The 23,291-nt window shown below is 51.7% G+C and overlaps 1 protein-coding gene across 1 annotated transcript in view; it reads right to left on the reverse strand.

Moving 5' to 3' along the window:
* LOC118779771 (MICOS complex subunit mic25a-like) overlaps positions 1–23,291 on the reverse strand; it is a 66,937-nt gene that overhangs the window by 24,206 nt on the left and 19,440 nt on the right. The window contains exons 6-8 of the mRNA XM_036532006.1: positions 23,104–23,124; positions 20,368–20,451; positions 9,674–9,744 (exon numbers count right to left, since the gene is read on the reverse strand). Of these exons, the coding sequence (XP_036387899.1) occupies positions 9,674–9,744; positions 20,368–20,451; positions 23,104–23,124 (176 nt within the window). The remainder of the gene's footprint in view (positions 1–9,673; positions 9,745–20,367; positions 20,452–23,103; positions 23,125–23,291) is intronic.

The raw sequence follows: 23,291 nt of genomic DNA on the forward strand, positions 1-23,291 counted from the left end.
GCAGAGGGAAACGCATTTCCATCAACATGTTTTTCTGATCAAACTCGTAGAAGCCTATTCCGTTTAATTATCCTCTCAGAAAATGAATACAGCAGCCCCCGTTCTTTGAGCCGGCAGATAAGAAACTCTCTTTTCATTTGAAACAAACTGTGTTCATCAGGGAGGAGAGCCATCTAACAGGACAGGAGGTTTAATAAAGGATTCTCAAGCAGAAAATTGGCTTGCCTGAGTCAAAGCACTGAGGTTGCCTGCACCAAATTGAAGGTGAGGTCTTATTAAAAATATTAGCCCAGCAGCTTTACTAACTTTGAAGGGAAGCCATTCGAATGCTGATTTTCAGTTTCCATCTGTAAGAAAATAATGAAATGCTCAGAGATTAGGCATTAATTACCAGTGTTTCCTATTATTTTTAATCTCCTCAGCCAAACCAGAGCTTCTTAAAGTATGACTTCGGAAGTTTTGCAGGCCTTAGGGAGGGAGTAACGAAGTGAGACACAACAGGTAAGAGATAAAAACTGGCCAAACTTAAACGTAAGCGACGCATTTACATTACGTTTTTGTCACTTAGTCTGCGCTTTTATCCGGAACGACGTACAAGATGTTTGTAGCGATCTTATCATGTTCACCAGCTAACTAGCATCATCACCAAAAGTAAAGCTTAAGTCTCTAAGAGAACTCTAAAGTCTCTGCACATACATGCAGATGTATGTAACATTGTGCATGAAGGATGGGTCAGCCAGGCCCAGCCAGGCCCAGCCAGGCTCGGGCAGGCCCAGCCAGGCTCGGGCAGGCCCAGCCAGGCCCAGCCAGGCCCAGCCAGGCCCAGCCAGGCCCAGCCAGGCCCAGCCAGGCTCGGGCAGGTTCCCTGAGCGGAAAGGGAGTGTGTGCAGCCTGTCCTTCCTGCTTTTTCTGCACTTCATGACGACACCATGCTCCCCTGTCAACATCTCCCAGCATCGCGAGTCCAATCACAGCTTCCCAGAATGCAACCCCCTACTGGCCGCCTGAGCCTGTCTGCTTTACCTGCATGTCTGCACTCTGTGGCCCGTGTCAGCGGGAGACCTGCACGCACACATCTCTCTGCACTAGAAACCGCAGACGCGACCGTACAACAGACTTCACTCCCAGGAACTCAACGGGCTTCCTGTCGCACGACTTTGTGCTCTAGGGCTGATGCGTGAGCAAATGAAACTGGCGAAGAGGAAGAAGGGGTATATTGTGTCACACTCGAAGCCCACGTTACGATGCCGGGAAATGGGTAAGACTATATCACGGCAAAGTTGCACCTACTGAAAAAACTCTGGGTAACTTATCGCGCGGTTCAGTGAGCCAGATCCTGCTTCCTGCGAGAGTTATTACAGCGGGCAGACCCAGCATCTGCCCGAGAGGCGGCTGCAGCCGCTCATTCGGCGGGAGAGCGGGCCAGCCTTCTGCTCGACTGCTGATTAATGCTGCTGTTACAGATCCCGGACAGTCCGCGTCGCCCGTAATGAATGCTTTTGTTCTGGGTGCAGAAAACAAAGCTGTGGCCCCTAATTGGCTGCTGTTGTCCGCTGCTGTTGGCGGTGTCTGGCGATCCTCCCCTCGCTGTGGATCACTGAGCCCCCGATGCACCCACCCACACACACACACCCACACACACACACCCACACACACACACCCACACACACACACACACACACACACTCACACTCACACTCACACTCACACTCACACTCACACTCACACACAAAAACATACACACACACAAACAAAAACACACACACACACACACACACACACACAGACACACACAGATACATAAACACACTGCCACCCCACTTGCCCGCTAAGGTGTCCTTCAAACCGCGGGCAGTAGAAAATACAAGACACATATAACGCTCCAGGTGATTGGCTGAGGACGTGTGGAAGATCAGTGTGTCTCTGTCTCACTCGCTCAGAGTCCCTCCTCGCTCCTGGAAGTTACAGCCTCCTCATTTTACTCGCTATTTCACCAGCAGAACACCCTCCCCTAACATATGGTGTGTCCCCTTAAGGGGAGGGGGGGCGGGACGGGGCAGGCCGGAGCAGGGTGGGGCTGGCGGAGAGACTCTTCCCCGAGAAGCCTGGAGAGGAACCCCGCACACCGGAGGAGGGGCAGTGAATTCGGGGAGCGCCGAGGCCAGGGCAGACTGCAGCTCCCGTGCAGCAATGAACAGCCAGCCGCAAACAGCTGCAGCGGCGCGTACCAAACAAAGCAGCAATTACAAGGAAATCCCGCCACACAGCGGAAAACACGCCATGCCGCATGACCACACAGCGCGTTCCAGCTCTGTGTAAGTTACCGCTATCCGCAGCTGAAGGTTTAATACGGCACGCTTCAGAATGCCTCCAGTAGGTGTGATCTACACGCATGTGAGGGCTCGCCGCGTGTCCGTCGCCTGTGTGCTGGAGTCCCGGACTGCGTCCCGGGCTGCGGCGTGATCAGGCATGCAACACCAGCGCAGCGCACTCATGCAGAGGCCGGGAGATATATCGGCCGTAGGTTCAGCACTCCTTTACTGAAACATTCGCGGACAGAGGCGTCAGCCAGGAATCCGGTTTCATGACGTCTGACATAAAGCGGAGTCTAACTGGCTGCTCTGCCAGGAGCCGCGTGTGTGAGGAGAGACTCCGCCCCACCTGCCAGCCGCGCGTGTGAGGAGAGACTCCGCCCCACCCATCAGCCGCACGTGTGAGGAGAGACTCCACTCCCCTGTCAGCAGCGTGTGTGAGGAGAGACTCCGCCCCCCCGTCAGCCACGGCGAGAGGCGGAGAGTCAGAGCCACACCGCGGATACCACACGCTTGCCAAACGCCCAGCACCCCGCCCCACCGAACGCTCAGCACACGAGAAGAACCGCATACATCACCGCCCCTGACCGCCGCGGTCAGAGGACTCCTCGAGCGGCCGCCAGGCACCGGTGTGATCAGGATGCAGAGATCTCAGCTGTGCCGGAGAGTTAGCAATCTGTTAGCTTAGCAGCGTGCCGCATGATGATCGGGGAGCTGTGGCAGGCTCGTCTGCTGCGTCCGCTGCCACCACGGATCGGCCAGCGGCACTGAAACCGAGTTTCGCAGCGTGGACGCGTGTCACTGCAGCGTGTGGTCCCCCTCACTGCTAACGCTGTGCTCACTAACAGCTGTCCATCCACGAGAGGGACAGGCAGAGCCGCCACATAAGCCAGGCACTCAGAAGAGAAGCTACTCACTCTAACTACATTACATTACACTCCAAAGCAACTTGCATATATTACAATTTTTACATGTTATCCATTTATACAGCTGGATATTTACCGAGGCAATTCTGGGTTGAGGACCTTGCCCAAGGCTACAGCAGCAGTGCCCCAGCGAGGAATCAAACCAGCAACCTTTGGGCTAGAAGCCCTGCTCCTTACCATTATGCTACACTTGCCACCCTCTATGCTAAATAATCGAAAATGTACATCAACTGCCACTCTCATACCTAACCCTCTGACTGCCAGAACTGAAGAGCATTTCATTGGTGATCTCCCAGACATGTTGTTGTCATGTCAGCCACACACACAGGTCAGGTCGTTGCCTTGCTGAGCGGTAATGATTAAAAATGGCTGCCTTGGAATGATGCACTGCAGCAGTAGCCTTAAGGACGAGAGCCGCGCAGGAAGCTGACAGGCGACATATTGAGAGCAGAGTACCAGGAGAGGAGGACTGGCAGCGGGAGAAGTTCACCTCAGCGAGAGTCTGCCGCCGCGTGCTGACATTTACAACCGAACGGCCGCTCTGCCCGCACACCCAGCCGCTGAAGAGATAACATCACCCTCGTCCCCGACAGCCGCCCGCGCGGCCGGATTAGCGAGATCCGTCATCACGGGAACATCCACCCGCCATCGGTGAGGTCTGCTGCAGCCGTATGCGGAGGTACAGACCACGAGAGGACGGCTGTAAGCACGCATGTTACACGCGTGTGGAGACTCTGAAACCTGTTGGAGAGGAAGTGTAGTACACAAGAGGACGCGCTGGAAGCACGCATTTCGGGGCTCTCAAACCAAGCTGGAGCATTCGTCATGGTGCGTATGATGTTATGGAGTATGATGGTATGATGGCATGGAGGCCCTGCTGCCACAGGGGTCTTTACAGAGGGATGGAGGATATTAAGAGTAAAATGGTTTCCGATGATGATGACAAAGGCTTGAATGTCATGGAGAAGCAAAGGCCATTTCCCGCAACAGTGAGGCTACTTACAGTGCGGAGCACAGCAATTCGACTCTGCGGTTACTGTACTGAATGGTTTCCGGTTTCAGCGATCAGATGTACATGCAAAGCACGTGTTTGATAGAGAATGCACTGTGTGTCACCCAGATGGCCTCTGCAAATCCGGTTAGTGAGCTACATCAAACCAGAACAAACCACCACATCACAACTCAACACGACAGGGATCCCAAGTGGCTCAGCTCAGCTCAAGCTGCTTTCAGCTCAGGCTGCTGTGTGTGACAACCCTGGTTCAGAACCCATCGTGCCATCTGCCAGCACTGACCGGGATCCCACAGCAAGGGAGCAAACTGGCTTCATTCTCACAGGGACAGAGGTGCCCTGTGATTCGTCGGGCACCAGGAAGTGGCTGGGATGACATCAGCAGAGTAGCGTCCTATCCTCCAATAAGCACTGACTCCACTGCAGTGAGCTAGATGGGTGAAATACAGCCATTGGCTGGAGGATTGCACTCGCCTGTTCTCAGTGCTCTTGTGTGAGCACAGATTGTTGCAGCAAGATGAGCCTAGTGTATAACTGACGGGATTGCGCAAATGGGGAAAGAGCAAAAAATAAATTAAAAATAAAAAAAAGTTTACATTGAGGGATTTCCAAACCCAACAGTCACATCAGACTAGACGTGTGAAACAGGCACACAGCCCTAATGTAGGCTTTAAGCCACAACTGGAACGGTAAAAATGTGTCCGCAGACTGACACCACCTAAGGCAACAGCGTGAGAGCTGCAGGGACAGGAAGAGGTCACAGACACTGACAGATACTGACTGAGCTCTAAAGCACAGGTAATTCTGCAACAAAAAAAAAAAAAAAAATGAAGTTAAATCTCTTATCAGCACCGATCTGACGATAATCAGGAAAGAGGTAGCCGAGAGCCCATTGTGTGAAGGGGCCAGAGGGAGCAGCTCTGGCTCCCACAGACAGAGCAGAACAGCCCTCCCTCTCTCCCCCTGTCCCCCTGTCCATCTGCCCCCCGTCCCTCTGTCCCCCTGTCCATCTGCCCCCCTGCCCCTCTGTCCCTCTCTCCCCCTGTCCATCTGCCCCCCTGCCCCGCTGTCCCTCTCTCCCCCTGTCCATCTGCCCCCCTGTCCCACTCTCCCCGTCCCCCTGGCCCTCTGTCCCTCTCTCCCCGTCCCCCTGGCCCTCTGTCCCCCATCCCCCTGTCCCCCTGTCCCTCTGTCCCTCGGTCCCTTGGTCCCGCCCCCTCTCACATGCAGCCTGTGCGTTCACAATCTTTCATCTCCCATTTCCGCTAATCAGGATGAAAGGGGGGAGAGAGGGGGCAGCAGCCGATAAAAGAACGAGGCGCCCCGAAACTGCAGACGTCCTCTGTGTGTGACAGAGCTCCGATTCCAGATCTGCACCCCCCCTTTCCGAGTACACCCTGCAACCCCCCACCTCCAAAGAGCACATGCTCTAATAAGCACCTTTGAAGGGCACTCTGGTTAATTGTGAAACAAAAGTGCTCTGTGCTGTTGGATGTAGCAGGCATGTATCAGCGGTCAATGCAAGAGCCACCTACCTGGTCTGCAGGTCTGAGGGAACGCTTTCTCAGGGTTTAAATGTTAACACACCTACCGAGCATTTTACCACAATACAACATATCCAAGACAATACATGAAAATAACATATAATTTAATGAAAGATTCATCTGAAGTTCCACCAGGTTGACCTTCAGAGTTAGATCAATCTCCTGATCACAGAGATCATTACACGAGAGTACCACTGATAGCCAGGGAATAACAGAGAAGGCACCAATACTGACTGAGCATTTCATCAAGTCAAAGGGTCTGTGTGTGTGCCTGTGTGTTTGTGTGTATGTGTGTGAGTGCGCACATGTGTGGGGGGGATGCTAAAGACAGAAGCAAACAGCAGGCAGAGCAGTGAACCTGAAATTGCTGCAAAAGGACCTCTAACTGCCACCTCTCTGCCCACCATCGCTCCTACCCTCACACTCTGGACAGCAGCTCACCGGACAGGGAGGCTGGCCGAAGTGTATGGGAGGGTGGCTGAGTGAATCACAGAGTGTTTGACTCACTCACCTGCCTGCAGACCAACCGCACTGACACTGATACCTTCTGCTGCAACTGTGGATTGAGTAATTTGTGTTGAGTAATCTGCATGCTGTGAAATATCTGCATGCCCACGACACAGCGCAAAGCTGTCTCAGACTGTGGCAAAGCACAGAGCAGGAAGGCGGAATATTAAACGGCTGGACAGCACGGGCACAGGAAGTAATCCACCTGCACAGGAAGCAGTTCGCCCACACAGGAAGTAATCCATACATAGAGGAAATAATTCAGCTACACAAGAAGCAATCCACAACCACAGGAAGCAATCCACACGCACGAGAAGTAATCTGTCCCAGTGGGAAGGAATCCGCACAAACAATACGTAATCCACACAGGAGGTATTCCACACACAGACGGGATAAAGCAGCTGGATGAGGGCTGGATGAGTAGGCTTGTTTGAGCTGGTGGTGCAGGGCTTCTTCTGTGGAGGCTAGTGTAGACCTGTGCAGGTTCCTGTGTGTACACTCCTGATATTCCGTACCTCAGTGCAAAACTCTGTAAGAACCTGCACCATGAAAAAAAGTATCTGAACAAAGGTCTTCAACTGTGATCCCCCCCCCCCCCCTCCAAACCCCCCCCCTCCCCCCCCAGAGTGTGGAGCTGCGTCTGGCTGTCTGTATATTAATTGGGAGGGTACGGGGGGGTACGGGGGGATGGGGGGAATGGTGGGAGGGGGGACCTGGTGGGGCGGGGGGATGGGGGGGAATGGTGTGAGGGGGGACCTGGGGGGGTGGGGGGGGGTAAGGGGGGGATGGGGGAGATGCGGGCAGAGCTGGAGAGCCCGCTGAGCGTGAGTACCCCTCCCTGAGAGGGGCAGGATTTCAGGGGCTTGCTGGTGTCACCTGTGCCCCTGACTCTAGCGCTGCTTCAGTGGGGTGCCAATGCACTCCGCGCTCTAACTGCAGGGGGCGCACTGACATTTGACATTTGATTGCTCGCCACTCTGATCCATCAGCATGGGTTCACCTGTATGGAGTGCAGTCTACATTGGTCCCTACTGTAAGCAGTGGTCTGCGTTGGCCCCTACAGTAAGGAGCGCATTCTATATCACTCATTACTGTACTGTAGCAATACAGTGTACTTACAATGGAGACTGCCCTGACAGTGGCTGCATTCCAATCTGACCCCCCCTGTCTTACCCTTTCACTACAGAGCCCCCCTAAACCTGAGGTTTTGCTGACATCACTGAGTGGAGTTGAGAATGGAGAGAGAGAGAGGGGAAAACTGGGAGCTTTGCATTCACCCTGGGACACTGAAGATGGGGGAGGGCTCGCAAACGAACAGCTCTGATTCGTTCAGGTTTTACGTTGTCCCCAGTGACCTGAGCGTGAGTGAAGGTGTGGTTCTGTAAAGGGGCCCCGGGTCACTGGCTGTAAGACGCTGCACTTCCTCCAGGTGTGCACCTCCAGTGTGAGCTCAGATATTAGCTGTGAGACAGGAAGGGATCGTAAACGAATCACCCACTTGAAACGCCGCTGCGTGCTCCCACAGCACGCAGTTAGGGGGCAGCAGGAGGGCGGTGCAGCATGGGGCAAGGACCGAATGCCACCCTGCGAAACACTGAAGTTTACTGAGAATCACCGAGTGAGTGGAAAGTTGAGTCAAAGTATGAGCTCACAGAAGCCAGGAAAGGACAAATGCTTCTTTTTATCTACCGACGACAATTTAATCCATTGCACAAGCTTAATTTAACACAAGTACGAAAAGTCAGAAACCCATGCGTTACATCAGAGTACAAAACACATCATGATTATCTGGGTGGCATTGGCTCACTAACTCCATCCACTCCGTAGCTCTGTTTAAATGAGTCTTCCTTCCCCGACAATAAAACAATGCATTTGCAAGAATCTGAGCAAAGCTTGACACATGTGCTGTCCGTGCCTTTGCGATTTCGTAAGATCAGTGATTTAACAGACGAAATGGCCTGGAGCAAATGGCATCAAGAGACCCCATTCCCCGTCAACTATTCTAAATTAAAAATGAAAATAGCAAGGTCAACAATGAGCAATTTCCCTCACCGCCGCGAGAATCCTCTGCGAAAAAAAGACCAGGTTAAAATAAAACCCATTCTTAAATGTCAATTAATTAAACGCCTGCTAATTCACCGCCTATTACATTACAGGACAGTGCACTTGGGAGCTTCGTATTCCAGGCGCTGGCTGGCTCATCAGAGATAAATACATTTAACAGGCCAGGGGAAAATAAATGGGGAGAGAGATTGCTATCCACGCGAGTTATTACCGTATACATAAATGTACTGCTGAGGCAAATTTAATTTGCTGGGCTCCAAAGTTTGGAGAGAATGAGTGTGGGCGGGCAGGGAGGGGGATGGGGGGGAGGTGCGGAGAAAATGATTCGCTGAAAGGTGAGGACGCCGCGAGTGCGTTCCCGCAGGAAGCGGCACACGGCAAACAATCGGCTGTAATTGCACAGCGCCGGCTCACCGGGCCCCGGGGCGATCAGCCTGCATCCAAACACCGGCACAGTGAATAGGCTGTAATGACACGCGGACGCTAAGCGGGCAGCCCGGTTCCCGGCTGCCGTGCCGCTTCCTCCCAAGGAAATGAGGAGGGAGAGGCGGGGGCGGTGATGGCGGGGGCGGTGATGGCATGCGCCAACGCGACGGTGATCGCTAACCAGAGACAGGTAGAGCCCAGAGACAAGGCTCCTCCAAGCACAGGGGCTCTGTGCTGTGGGTCACCACACAGCTGCACCCCCTCACAACTCCGCCCACACAGCCCCGCCCCCTCACAGCTCCACCCCATCACAACCCCGCCCCCTTACAGCCCCACCCCCTCAAAGCTCCACCCCCTCACAGCTCACGAGGAAATGATGAGGGATGGTGGGGGCGGTGGGGGCATGTGAACCAGATAGAGCCGGAGCCTGGAGACAAGGCTTCTTCGAATGCAAGGGATCTGTGCTGCAGGTCACTGCACAGCTCCGCCCCCGTACAGTCCCGTCCATCACAGCTCCGCCCACAATGCCAGAGTTCCATTTTAAACACCAAGGTGCGCCTTTTTTTTCCCCTCAACCCATTCGGGGCCTGGATATCATCACGGAAAACTCAAGGGTTGATATTTTCGGCATTGACAGCCTAAGTCTTCAGCGCTGGGTAACATTTAAAAAGGTGCTGTACCTCACAGTGCACAAAATGCTGTCAGAACTCACACATGTAAGAATCTGCAAACGCCTGCGTGGTGCACACGGCAAAGACCACAACAATGAAAAGTGTCCTGACGTTCTCATAGCAGGGTGTAAGCAGAGGGAAGACCGAACCTCGAAACACACTCACAGGCACCTCATTCTTCTCTCAAAGCAGCAGCAGGAGCTTGACTTACTTCACTTGAGCCTCCGCCTTGGTGGCCGCCTCCCAGTACTGCTCAGACGTCAGCTTGTAGTAGTCCATGTTCTGCAACACAGGCAAAGAGACGGAACCGTGTGAACGGAGTTCATGAACAGAGCAGAGCTTCAGCGGGTGATGTCATAGCGTGGGATGCACTGATACGTGGATGTGCTGTGTGAAACCGCGCACAGTAATGGCCCGATTAAGCATATACTGAAGCGCACTCCCCTCTCCGTTTGACAGTCACTGGGATGTTAAATGTAAAAGTGTGCCGTGCGTATTCATGAGGAACTGTCTGGGTAAGCTGCAGAGAGGGGCTTAGAGAAATACTGCAGGAGCACAAGACGGCACCATCACTTCCTCCAGCGATTTCTCATATCAGCGTTATACTGTTGACACTCAGCTTGTGTCTCTCTTTAGTCGCATTCCAACACTCAGGGCTCACCAAATGGGCATACAGGCGGCAGTGTAGCATAGTGGTTAAGGTGCTACACTCGTAAACCGAAAGGCTGCGGGTTCGATTCCCCGCTGGAGCACTGCCGCTGTAGAACAGAACTGCCTCAGTAAATATCCACCTGTATAAATGAATAACATAAAAAAACTATAGCTGATGTAAGTTGCTCTGGATAAGAGCATCTGCGAAATGCCAATAATGTAATGTAACATCTTTGCTTGTCGAGCCAACACTTCATTGTGGATGTCTACTCATCACCTGAGACTCTACCTGAGTAAGACTCTGCTTCTCTACACCCCAGCTGACTCCTTTCCCTTCCAGGACCTCCTCATCACCCTGGAGAAGCCACAGTGTCAGCCTCCCAGACCCCCCAGAGTCTTGGGGTAACGCTCCACACAGACCCGGCACTATGGAGAGACAGACCTCAGTGCACCCCCAGGTGTCTCCTTATATCCCGATGTCTACAAAGTATTTATGATTTTTTTTTTCTCTTGGCGCGGAGCCTAGCCCCAAGCAGACCCATCTGTGGGGACCACAGTGGTGATCAGTAGGGCCTGCCGATAAACTCACAAATATATTCCATCAAAATACCCAGAATTCAAAAAATTCTAAACCTTTTGATTTCATGGTCACTGACTGGTTGAACAATTTGTTTTAATTCTTTGTGCCAAGAGGGCTGATTGCTTATTGATATTAGAATGTTCTGGGGTCTACTAGAACAGGCATGCCACACTCAGACACCTCTGAAACACAGAGAAGGCTTTAAAGACAGTTATTAATTATTGATTTCAGTTGCCAGGGTGACTTCTATACAGGACTGCTACAATTTTCACCATGTGCCATTTCTCCAATTTTAATCCATTCACATCATCAGGCTCAAATCACATTTAAGCCTCAATGTTAAATTGTCACAGGGAGAAGTACAATCTCCGTGTTTCTTTTCCCCAGAAACACCAGGTGCTGTTGCAGTGGTCATATTAACCTCACACTGAAGGGGAAAAAAAAGCAAATTCGTTTTATATATGAGACACAGCTTGGTTTAAATTACTGCGCGTCACTGACTCGGCTGCAACGCTGTGAATAAAGGCATTTGTGCGAGTCGCAGGGAGTGCGATAGCGGAGTCCGCTCACACTGACGCGCCGATGTAATTACGTGATAAGAGGGCGAGATTGGGCCCTGGGTTCAGAAACGTTTCCCATAAAGAGACGGTGATGACAAGTCTTTAACAACAGCTGGGAGCACAAACTGGTTAGATTCGTTCCCGGACTGAGATGAATTGCGTCGGCTTTTCTGGGAAAACCGGGAGGAATTAGCTTCGTGTCGTCCTGCAATCTCTCAGCGATCAGCCCGGCATTTCTCTAAGATATAAACAATGGGTTCATATGTTAGGAGATTGGGTTCACAGCAATTTGAGAGCGCGGGCTGGGTTTTCACAAATCAGAGATCACACCGGCAGAGACGGCGGTGTGCTGGTGGGGGTGTTTTTGCCAAGGAAAACAACAAGAGAAGCCCTGACAGCAGCCGAGACTGTGAGAATGTGGTCTCTGATGGCCTCGGAGAAAGCAGCGCTTCCTGAAGTTTTATTTAGTATGTTCAATAGTGGTTACAGCACTGAGAACTTCTACAGGGTGGGGGGAGAGAGGAAGAACGAGACAACCCGGCCAGATAACGCAGAACATTTCTGTGAGGTTTGCTGCAAAGCAGAGGCAAAGTTCTGATACCGTTAATAAGATGCCATCATCGCATCATGAGGATGGAACGTCTTAACCAAGCGCTCACCTCCCTACACTGGGTGGCACCTGTGCCCAGGTGAACAGGGAATGGCAACATGTCCGTCAACACAACACACCCATTTGAGACTCTCGTAAATGCAACTGCAAGCGGCGTGGCAAACACAAAACGCAAACCCTTCTTGTGACGAAAACCAAAGGGGAGGCAGAGAATGACCCGGCACAGAGGTCCCCCACGCTGGCCTGTGAAAGAGACCTCATGGTCTGGTGGCTTTGATGAGGCCGCGGTACCGTAACTTCTCCGGTCAGTCCCTCACCATGACGGCATGGTAACACTTCAGCTCTCAGCCAGTAAAGTCCTCAAAACCAAAACCCTTCTCTCCACTGCGGCGCCACACATGAACATCAAACCCCCGCCTCCTCCACCCAGCTTTCCCCAGATCGTCTCGCTTTAGCGCGGTAATCACCATCTTAACCCACCAACTTTCACCCCCGGCGCTTGCTTAATTATTTCCCAGCCTCCCCTCCAGAGAAGGGTAATTGAAGAGTGCGAGGGCCTGACTGACAGGGAGGGGGGGGGGGTCACAGACCGACCCTCCAGAAACCCCCCCGTCGATTTCCGGAGCGCCTCAGAAGCCTTTTTCATATTTCACACTATCTGATCCCCCCGAGGGACCTGCTTCAGACGGGAGACGGGGGAAACTGACAGCACCATTCCCATCTGTGTCTGCAGCAATCTTAAATCTATTAAGGAGGATGAATGAACAACGTTTTCCACTCGCTTTTTTTTTTTTTTTTTTTTTTTAATACTGGAACAGGAGAGCATATGGGGCTGTGCCTCAGAGCCTCCCTACGTTTCACACTGCTCTCTGCAGAGCCCAGAGAAACGGCTGTTTTTTAAATGTTAATGTTTTTAATGACCCCGTCGCAGGTCCTCATTACTTGAACCTGTCTGCTGAAATTTCGGAGAGATTACCGAAAGCGAGTGATTTCCGCCAGAGACGAAACGGCAGAAATTGAATGAGAGCTAGCATTAAACGGATTACGGCTTTTAGATCTAACTGCCGACAGACAAAGCAGTCCCGCGCCGAACCGCACCACAACAGCTGTTAAACAAAATCAATTCAGGAAAAAAAGAGTGAAGTCACGTTAAATGAAACAAATGAAACGGGTAAGAGGAGATAATGCATTCACCCCGCGGTTCGCTGCGGAGCCGCGTTTCTGTCTTTTCCTGGGCGAATTGCTTTTATTCGCCTGGCGTGCTGCTCTGATTTGCCTTGCATACAGTCATTAGAAGTGTGAGCTTGTTGTGAAAATTAAAAACTCCACCTGCTGCTCACCTCTCCTCACACACACGCCTCACCTCTGGCTCAATCTGCTCAGCCAATCAGAGGGATGTACTCTGTGTTAATTTAGCAATTACTTTCATTTCAGCTTCAAAATTTGTTCTAACCCGTTTGATGGTTTATATGTATACTTACAGATATAACATGCATAACCCACCCTCCTAGCCCCCCTCCATTCAAAATTCCATTCTTATCACCAATAAGCTGCAGCCAAAACTGTAAAAACACCAAATCTTCTGCCGGCAAACCCGGAGCTCCTGGGTTTCTCCGCTAATGGAAAGCAGCAGATACAATGATTAACAGTGTAATTTACTCTGCCGAAGCCAGGGAAACACAGTCGGCCCCATAGTGTGACACGCTGAACTGCACTTTCTTCCTGCCGCTGCGATTTCGGCAGTAAGGCAGAGGGGTGGGTGGGGCCGGAGTGAAGGGACCGGTCTCGCTGCCTCGGAAATGTCACCCGCCAGTGAAGGCGAGCGTTAAAATGTCAGCTCTGCTCTCCAGAGTCCAGGGCAGGAGCTTCAGCGGAGACGTCTCAGTAGCACTGCGGCCGGGCCCAGTGGAACACGTGACATCAGAAGCAAAGCTCCTGGATAGCTAACGGCTAATCGCTACGGGGGGGGGTAACCAGCACACCAGGCTGGTGACTCCTGGGGGATATGCCGCTTGCTGAAACCTTGGCGCAGGCTGAGAGCACTGCTCCTGTGCTTTAGCGTGTTAGCCGCTAGGGGTGGCATGTGAGCGTGTGCTGAGTGTGATTGGCTGGAAAGCCGTTAATGTTAATCCTGCATCCGGCAGCTGGCACACCTCACCCCTCACCCCCCAGCGGCGATCCACAGCGCGGCTCCCCACAGCGCTAATCCAACGCGTGGCCTCGTCGGCACAGAGCTGCTCGGCCAATCAGAATGCCTCCGCACCGCGGCCAGACATGCCCCTCCAGGTCCGGCGCCGGGTTGCCAAGGCATGATCCCACCTGAACGGGGAGCCGGCCAATCTGACACCTGCGTACTCACACAACGCACAGCTAGGCAGGCTTGGGGCCCTTTCCTTTTGAAAATGGGGGCACAGGAGAGGATATCACATGGGAAAGGTGGTTTTGGCCAGGTCTGGGCGTGTGGGAGAAGCTGGATTGGAGTCTCTCTGGTGAGCTGCTGTTGGCTGGATGCTGAGTGATGTTCAAGGCGCTTGATCAGCAGTAGCAGCAGCTCCTATGCTGATTACCCCGGCTCAGCGCTCCTCGGTATCAGAGTAAAACCTGTGTGTCATAAACACTGCGACGATTCCAGGCCCGTGTTCGTTATCACAGACTGCAAGACCTTCCTGCGCTCAATGCTACACACTCCACTTCAAAGACAGTAAGAAAAGCAGCGTAAAAACTGCAAAAATCAAACTAAAAAAATTCCCCGATCTTCCAGCATCGAGTGTCATGTGCAAATGAGATGCTGATGAAATGAATCAAAAATTACACTTCATTGTCACCTCACTGCCCTGAGGACACCAGAGTTCACTCTGCATTTTAATAAAGAAACACCAGCCCAGCAATTATCATTTCTGCTCAGAACAGTCCTTTATTTTTGATAATCGTACAGTACTCTCAAAGGAAGGTGGCCACTGCCCTCTCTGCACGGCAAAACAGTACATTCACATTCCATGTACAGTACATTTCTCTGTAGCCTCCCACACATGCAAAAGCCTGACTCTGTTACATTAATAATAATATAATTTATAATGATAAGGGAGAGTGAACTAAAAACAGCTTCATTTGCTCTTAGCCTTGAAGGGGGATGAATCTGAGACAGATTTGACTCTGACTTCTAAGAGCACTCAGGCAAAAGGGGTGACTGCCCTCTCTGCATGGCAAAACAGTACTCTACAGTACATTCACATTCCATGTACAGTATACTTCTCTGTAGCCGCATATGCCCGTGTCTGACATTCATAATGGGGGCAGCTGAAGTGAAAAACAGCTTCATTTGCTGTGAGTTTTGAGGAGGATGAATCGGAGATTTGACTCGGGCACCTGCGGGGTTCAGGCACCTGGCGTCCAGGTAACAGCATTCCAGCTGTTTCGGCAGGCGCACCTGGCTCCTGAACGGGGCCCGCTGGCAGCCCCTCGGCGGGGCCGTCAGAATTTCAGCAGGATTATTATGTCTCACCCGTACTCGCGCATTTCGGAGTACCCGGCTGCCAGTTAAGGAGGGGGGGGTGAGGAGAGCGGGGAGAGGAGGGCGAGTCTGGCGATGATTTTGCGGGATTAGCGGAGTGGAGACTCGGGGCGCACCATGTGCGCCCCAGCAGCTGCGGATTCGGCAGGGACCACAGTTTCACGCTTCCCGGTCGGACTCGAGGGATTATTCTCAGTCGGACAGGTTTGCAATGAAAAGGGATTAGGCTGCGCATCTTAAAAAGCCTGCATCTGCGGAGCTATTCGAGTATTTCCGTAATGAAAACCCTTCAGATGCTCCAACTGTAAAGCGTAGACAGTATCAGTCAATACATGGAAAGACAATGGATCAGAGCAGAGCTTTCTGCTTTACCGCAACTCTGTGTGCATGTGCACACGTGTGTGAGTGTGTGTGCATGTGCACACGTGTGTGAGTGTGTGTGCATGTATGTGTATTAGTGTGACTGGTTGTGTATGTGTAAGGGTGTGTGTGTGCGAGCATTTGTGCAAGTGTGTGTGTGTGTGTGTGTGTGTGTGTGTGTCTGTGTGTGCGTGTGTGCGCGTGCGTGTGTGTGTGAGTGTGAGACTGCAGGCAGAATCCTCAGTCTGTCAGTCTGAGATAATTACTGGCTCCAGAAGGCCAGTGGGCACACAGCACCCTGAAAAGACACACTGACACCCTGTATTATCTGCCTCAAGTCCAGCTTCTTCAAACAGCTCCACCGCCTGACAGCAGACGCTGGAACGACTCCTCCTACCCGCCTTCGATCCTTTTGGCAAACAAGTCCTGTGTTCCTCTAATGAAGTAAATATAAACAGTGTGCCATCCCGTTCCAGGGCCAGCAAACCAGTTATCACACAGCGCCTGTCTTGGGCCTGCAGAAAAGCTGCACTCAAATGTTTATTCATGACCATTCATACACACCAATTACCAGCCATTCCTGCCTCATCTGCCTGAGCCTCCAGGCCACAAGGGGGCAGTCTGTGGAGATCAGGACTTCAGATATACATCCAGGGTCCCTCACCGCCAGCTGTTACAGTGTCTCAGAAATGAATACAACTAATTAAAAGACCTCCTTTCACTGCCCTGTGTAATATGGGGGAAAAGGTGTATAACTGAAGATGGGTCTCTGGCTCCAGAGATTGCAGTGAGTCAGAGGGGAGCACTGGTGCTGTGTAATTGGGCCAGTATTTCCACATGCACCCCGGTGCTGCCAGCGAAAAACCATTCCCAACCAAATTACACCTTAAATTGGAGCCTTCGTGCAGCAGCGGCTTTAAAATGTGAAATTTCCCTCATGCAGGTGGAGCCAATTCCCCCTGCTCAGATAGGAGGCTTCTATTACTGGCTTGGGAGAGCAGCCGGAGAGAGCACTCCCCTGCACACCTTTCTCATTAAGAGCGTTTGTTTTTGAAACAGCCGAAAGCTTGAGCCCGGCGAACACACACGCGTATCCGCAAACGAACCTTATTAGCAAGCCCAAACAAACAAGGCAGGGGGAGAATGTGAGCTCCTCTCGAGTGCGGGGAGTCTGGGGAGGCAAACGGTGCTCTCCTTCTGTCTGTTAATGAGAGGAACCAGGCGAGAGGACACCACACAATGGGTTATAACCTCTCCAGAGAGCTGCTAGCATGACCAGGAGAGCGCCACTTTGAAACCAAGGTGCTCAGCATTCATCACGCAAATATCCCATCCTTAATGAGAAAAGCAGAGTTCAGTGCAAGTTTCTTTGCATTAAGATAATACTATAATAGGAAATATTTTTATATTCCATGACTCGAGAGTGGCAGAAAGTGTTTCAGATTCCATGCGGTGGGTCTTATCGTCACAGTCCCAACACCGCTGCTGTTCGGTGAAAAGTCTGGCGTGGGTTTCGTTTGCTGATCGGCGGAGCGTTTTAAACTAACAGCGGGCCCGATCTCCTCAGCTCATCCGCATGCGGGTCGGCTCTCAGCAACACTGCAGCCGGCTTTCCCATCACCCTCTTCCCTCAAGCATGGATGATGGAGGCAATATGAGGCCAGTTTACTGTGGCATGTAAAGCGTTTGCTCAAAGCGCTAACTACCCGGACTGCCGCGGCCGATAAGACGCCGCAGCCTGTGAAGGCAAAATTCAACCCCCCCCCAAAATCTCCGGGTCCATTAACCAAACAGCGCTGGTTTACGCCCCGTTCTGCTCCAGTGTCCGTTTACTGCTCATTTCACCCCCTTTCACACCGATTGAGGTCAATCAAGGCATGAGCACACAGGAATCAGAGGCACTACGGCCTCGTCTCAGGTACAAAGTGCCCATCTTTCCTATCTTCAGTCATCTTCCGAGCGCCTCCTCGACCGCGCTCTGTAAACACACACTGAGGTAAAGCACCAGCTACTGAGCCATGATTAGTCATTTCTTTCACAAATCCCTCAACAGCTGTTCTCTTGACAAAAGCTATAAACAAGATCCCCCCCGTACCTCAACAGGCATTTTTCACAAGTGTCTGCACATCCTTCATTAACAATCAAACCAGGGAGCTGAGCCCCACATTAACATAATATTCTGCGCTCTTGATCGATTCAGATGACAGCAAATGTATTAATATTGTATGAAATATCAAATCCAACAAGCTTCTCTGAAAGCTAAAGTGAAAAAAAAAAAAACTGTAAGAGACCACAGCGGCTCCGACAACATGGCTGGCAAATAGTTTCACTCCGTTAATCTGTTTATTAGTAAGAATACTGAGATATTTAATCTTCTTACTCAAGTTTAATTAGATTACAGCCATTCAGTGCCTTGTGTTAATTCAGTTACAGGGTAAATACAGTAAACGGACAGCAGTCTGCCTGTGACCATGTAACACAGCAGCAGTGTGGCGTAGCGGCGCGGGGCAGCAGTGTGGCGTAGCGGCGCGGGGCAGCAGTGTGGCGTAGCAGCGCGGGGCAGCAGTGTGGAATAGTGGTCAGCAGCAGTGTGGCGTAGCGACGCGGGGGAGCAGTGTGGCGTAGCGACGCGGGGCAGTAGAGTGGAATAGTGGTCAGCAGCAGAGTGGAATAGTGGTCAGTGTGGAATAGTGGTCAGCAGTAGTGTGGCGTAGCGACGCGGGGCAGCAGAGTGGCGTAGCGGCGCGGGGCAGCAGTGTGGCGTAGCGGCGCGGGGCAGCAGTGTGGCGTAGCGACGCGGGGCAGCAGAGTGGCGTAGCGACGCGGGGCAGCAGTGTGGCGTAGCGATGCGGGGCAGCAGTGTGGCGTAGCGATGCGGGGCAGCAGTGTGGCGTAGCGGCGCGGGGCAGCAGAGTGTCGTAGCGACGCGGGGCAGCAGTGTGGCGTAGCGACGCGGGGCAGCAGAGCGGAATAGTGGTCAGCAGCAGAGTGGAATAGTGGTCAGCAGCAGGGTGGAATAGTGGTCAGTGTGGAATAGTGGTCAGCAGCAGTGTGGAATAGTGGTCAGCAGCAGGGCTCGTAACCAAAAGGTCGCTGGTTTTACTCCCCTGCTGCTGTACCCTTGGGCATGGTACTTAACGCAGAATTGCCTCAGTAAATATCCAGCTGTATTACATGCATAAATTGTAACCTATGTGACTCGCTCTGGGTAAGAGCATCTGCTAAATGACAATGTAGTGTAATGTTACTCTGAGATAGCAGCAGTAGTAAGGAATCTTCAGTCTTAGTTATCAATGTAATGTTCCACACGTATTACACAACATAAAATCATGTCATATGGTTTGACCTGAGTTTCCGTTTAATTCATGTGCAGGTGTCTGTGTGAATCTGTTCAGATATTCAGAGTTTCACTCAGATTCAGAGTTTCACTGCTTTTCAGCACTGACGCAAAACAGGTGGCGGCCACCTGAGACCACCTCGCAGGTGAGTGACGGGCACCCCTGACAGCCATGCAGGCGAGGGAATCGTGGGAGAAAACTCTTTGGAGATCAGCCTCATGGACATCCTGCACTGAGTCCGCAGGCTTCTGCACACTGACCGACCGTGAACTGACAGAGCGCCTCCTGCAGGCTGGACACAGCAGTGCTGAATCACGTGAGTTCACATTTACATCCTACATTCAGACGCTCAGCAGACACTCTTTTCCAGAGTGACTCACAGAGGCTGCAGTCCTTACATGTCAGACATTTATGCAGCTGGATATTTACTGAGGCAACTCTGGGTTAAGCACCTTGCCCGAGGGAACTACAGCAGTGCCACAGAGGGGCATCGAACCGGCAACCTCTGGGCTACGAGCCCTGCTCCTTACCGCTACAGCACACTGCTGCCCGTGTGCTGGATGACCCACAAGTGTCTCTTTGCCACAGACAGGCGAAAAGCTATTAAATCCTCGGGTTGCTGGTGCAGTTCATGAAAAAAAAGAAAAAGCACAGACTCTTCACAGTTTCTTCCAGCTCAATGCAACACAGAGCCCGGCTCCGAAGGCCAAACACATTCACAGGCTGAACCCCCACCAAGCCGCTGCGCTGAGAGAAACCGGCGGCTCTTTACTGTCTGTAAACCTTTGTTTACGGCTCCGCAATGGGCCTTTTATGTGCTGGAAATGCCACACACCGTGGCACCGGCGCGTGAGCCGTCCCCAGCCAAAAAAGCAGCCGTTTTATCTGATGTCCTGATTCAGCAGGCGCACACACAATACAGGGAAGCAGCTACTCCACGGCAAGGCACACCAGAGGCCTTATCAGCTGGGAAACATTCTGTATGCAATGCTACAGATTTACATTTCATCACACAATACTGTACACAGAATATCCCCATGGCACACATACACGCGAGTATTTTCTTCAACGATGTGCAACAGCGACCTTTTCCACATGGCACATGACACTGGTGAAGCACCGTCATTTAAATCCCACCCCGACTAGAACTCAAAGCTTTAGCTAACAGTATACACCACCATATATGCAGACATCTGTGTATATTACGGCTGCAACACCTGACACACGGTTTCACAAGTATTCTTACAGCGTATATTACGTTTTCATACTGGCAGGTGCCTGGGGAAATGTTTTACCTTCTTCTCCAGCAGTGTCAGCTGCTCTTTATAAAAGGCAGCCAGCTGTTGAAGCTCCGCCTCCTTTCTATCCAGCTGTTTCGCCTGTGAAAGTGTGAGGAAAAAAAAAAACATTAGCACAGGAACAAGGCTGGTGCTTCCTGAAAATGATGCAGTTTTACGTATAGAACCGCATCCTGACTGGGCTTTTACAAGCGCTTCTAAGAGGGAAAGGCCCTCCTCTTCCTGGGGTGAGAAGCAGAGGCCGGGCAGTGATTATCAGAGGCGGTTTAGAGCCGGCAGGAGCGTTCACACTTACAAGCGCGCGCTGGGCTCGACGCGCTAGCCTCCCTGCATCCTGACAGGGCCGAGCGGCTTGCGGTGAAGCGCGTTATGTCTGCGGGGCTGGCAGCTCGAGCGAGAGAGGGGGCGTCTGGCACTAGCTTTGCGAATGTGCGGAAGGAGGGGAAAAAAAAAAAAAACATTAAAACAGACAACTACGCAAACATAAAACAAACAAACAAATAGAGTAGCAGGAGATGAAGCAAAGCTGCAGCCGGATGAAGGAGGAAGCTGCTAACGCCTCACGGGCAGGGGCCAGCACGGGGGCAGGGGCCAGCACGGGGGCAGCTTCTACCCAAAATCAGACGGAGACACCCCACACCCAGCCATTTCCAACCACCCCCCACTCCCCCCAAACCCGGAGCTTGGAGTGGAATCTCCTGCCAGCCCTCTGCTGATTACCCTGAGCTCCCTGTATCTACCCCTGCCAGTGATGGGTGACAGGTTATTCCATTCAGCAATAACCCTAACGCTGGGTTCCGATTGGCCCCTGATGCTCAAGGTGAAACTTTGAGCCAATCGGAGTCAAGCACGTTGAGTGATTGTTGAATAGAATGTGAGGACTGGTGTGGATGGGGGGGAAGGTCAGATGAGAGTAACGGGGTTAGTGATGGCAAGGCCCTTCAATGCTGGCTGCATGAAATCTGGCTCTCTGCAGGAAGCAGCGGATCTGACCCGCTCCAGAGTACCTCCCCAAACAAGCAAAACGCTCAGGCGAGTGCCACTGGGTACCATACCAAAAACGGAAACCCGCTGTATGAACAGTAAAAGGCACACATGCCACTCACATCTCCTTCACCCCTCGTTACAACACGGGTGTCAATCTCAGTTCCTGGAGAACGTATGATGTGTATGACAGCTTTAGTTCTAACCAATGCTCCACACTTAAATGGTTTAAAAAGTTAATAAGCTGTATGCGTTCATAAATTCCTTTTAAAGTGCAGGAAAACATTTCTTAGGGATGCAACACAAGTATAAATTTAGCCATGATTATTTGTAGGAAGAGATAAATTGTCTGCGATAAACTGAGGGATTAATCCAGCTAATAATGTAGCTGGGGGGGGGGGGCTACCCATGAGCCTTCAGGAGGTGAGTGTGACACTGCTCTGCCTCAGAGGGGCGTTGTCGTGCTGCTGAGTGTGAGGCACGTGTCTGGCCTGTAGGGGGAGCTGCAGACACAGCTCCACTCACACGCTGTCTGAGACAGATGAGGTGACACGGCAGTGATGGGTGTGAATGAGGACAGGAGGGTACCACTGGAGAATGCTGCTCACCAGAGGTCTGCTGGAGCTTCCTCTCACACACCTCCACAGAAAACACACTGAGACACACACACACACACACACACACACATACACACACACACACACACACACTTACCTCAGTTCTCACACACACACACATACACTTACCTCAGTTCACTCACACACACACTTACCTCAGTTCGCACATACCCACACACGCATACACACACAGGTCCACATGAACAGAGGCACACACACACACACACAATCTCACATTCAACCAACACATTCTGAACTATGGATGAGGTGCCAAAAAATGATCCTAACACAAGAGGATAAAGCTGAAATGGTTTTGACATGGCATGCTAAAAATGAGACCCACACAAAGATGCACAAACACAAAATACAATATTAAAAAAGAAACTCCGTCTTGAACACAACATAACTGGTCTAGCAATCTCACAAACAAGGATGCCTGACGAGGATGCCTGACTTCACAGGAGTAAAGGAACCAGCAGGCCCTGCATCAGGAACTGTGACATCCAATAGGGGGCGCCATGCAGGAGCAAACAGTGTCGTGCAGCGGGACGAGAACAAAGCACCACATGACAGCTCCGAGCCGGAGGATACACCAGAGTTACACCAGGGGATACAGCTGAAATGGTTTCGACATGGCATGCTAAAAATGAGACACTAAGTTGCACCAGCACACAGATGCATGAGCACAAAATATAAAATTACAAAACATAAACTCACCCATGAACATAACTGCTCTCAGCAAAAATACTGAACAGTTTCACACAAATGAGGATGTCTGACTTTACAGCAGCAAATGAACCGGCAGGACACGCATCAGGAAATGCATCGGTCAACAGGGGGCGCCATTCAGGCGAGAGCAGCGCCATCATGTATAGCAGGACGAGAACAAAGCACCACATGACACCCCCGTGCGCAATGACCACCCCCCCCCCCTTCTTTATCTGCCGCTGCTCTCAGACTGAATGATCTCACCGGGCAGGGAGATGATATGCAATTTTCTAGCTGGGTACCTTTAAAGGCGGTGATGGAGGGGGCTGTAAGCAAGCTTTCAATGCTTTCAATGCACAATGAAAACATGACACAGGCACAAAGAGAGGAAAAGTAAGATTAAGAGCAAGCAGCTGAGGCTTACCCAGGCGTCCAGCTCTGCTGGCTGGGACAGCATGGGGGGGGAGAGAAACAGAGAGAAAGGATGAGAGAGAGATGGAGAGAGAGAGAGAGAGAGAGAAGGAGAGACAGAGAGAGAGGGAGAGGGAGAGAGAGAGAGAGAGACAGAGAGAGAGAGAGAGAGAGAGAGAGAGAGAGAGATTCATTGAGTTT

This window comes from Megalops cyprinoides, chromosome 6 (assembly GCF_013368585.1).
Source record: "Megalops cyprinoides isolate fMegCyp1 chromosome 6, fMegCyp1.pri, whole genome shotgun sequence".
NCBI classification, from domain to species: Eukaryota; Metazoa; Chordata; class Actinopteri; order Elopiformes; family Megalopidae; genus Megalops; species Megalops cyprinoides.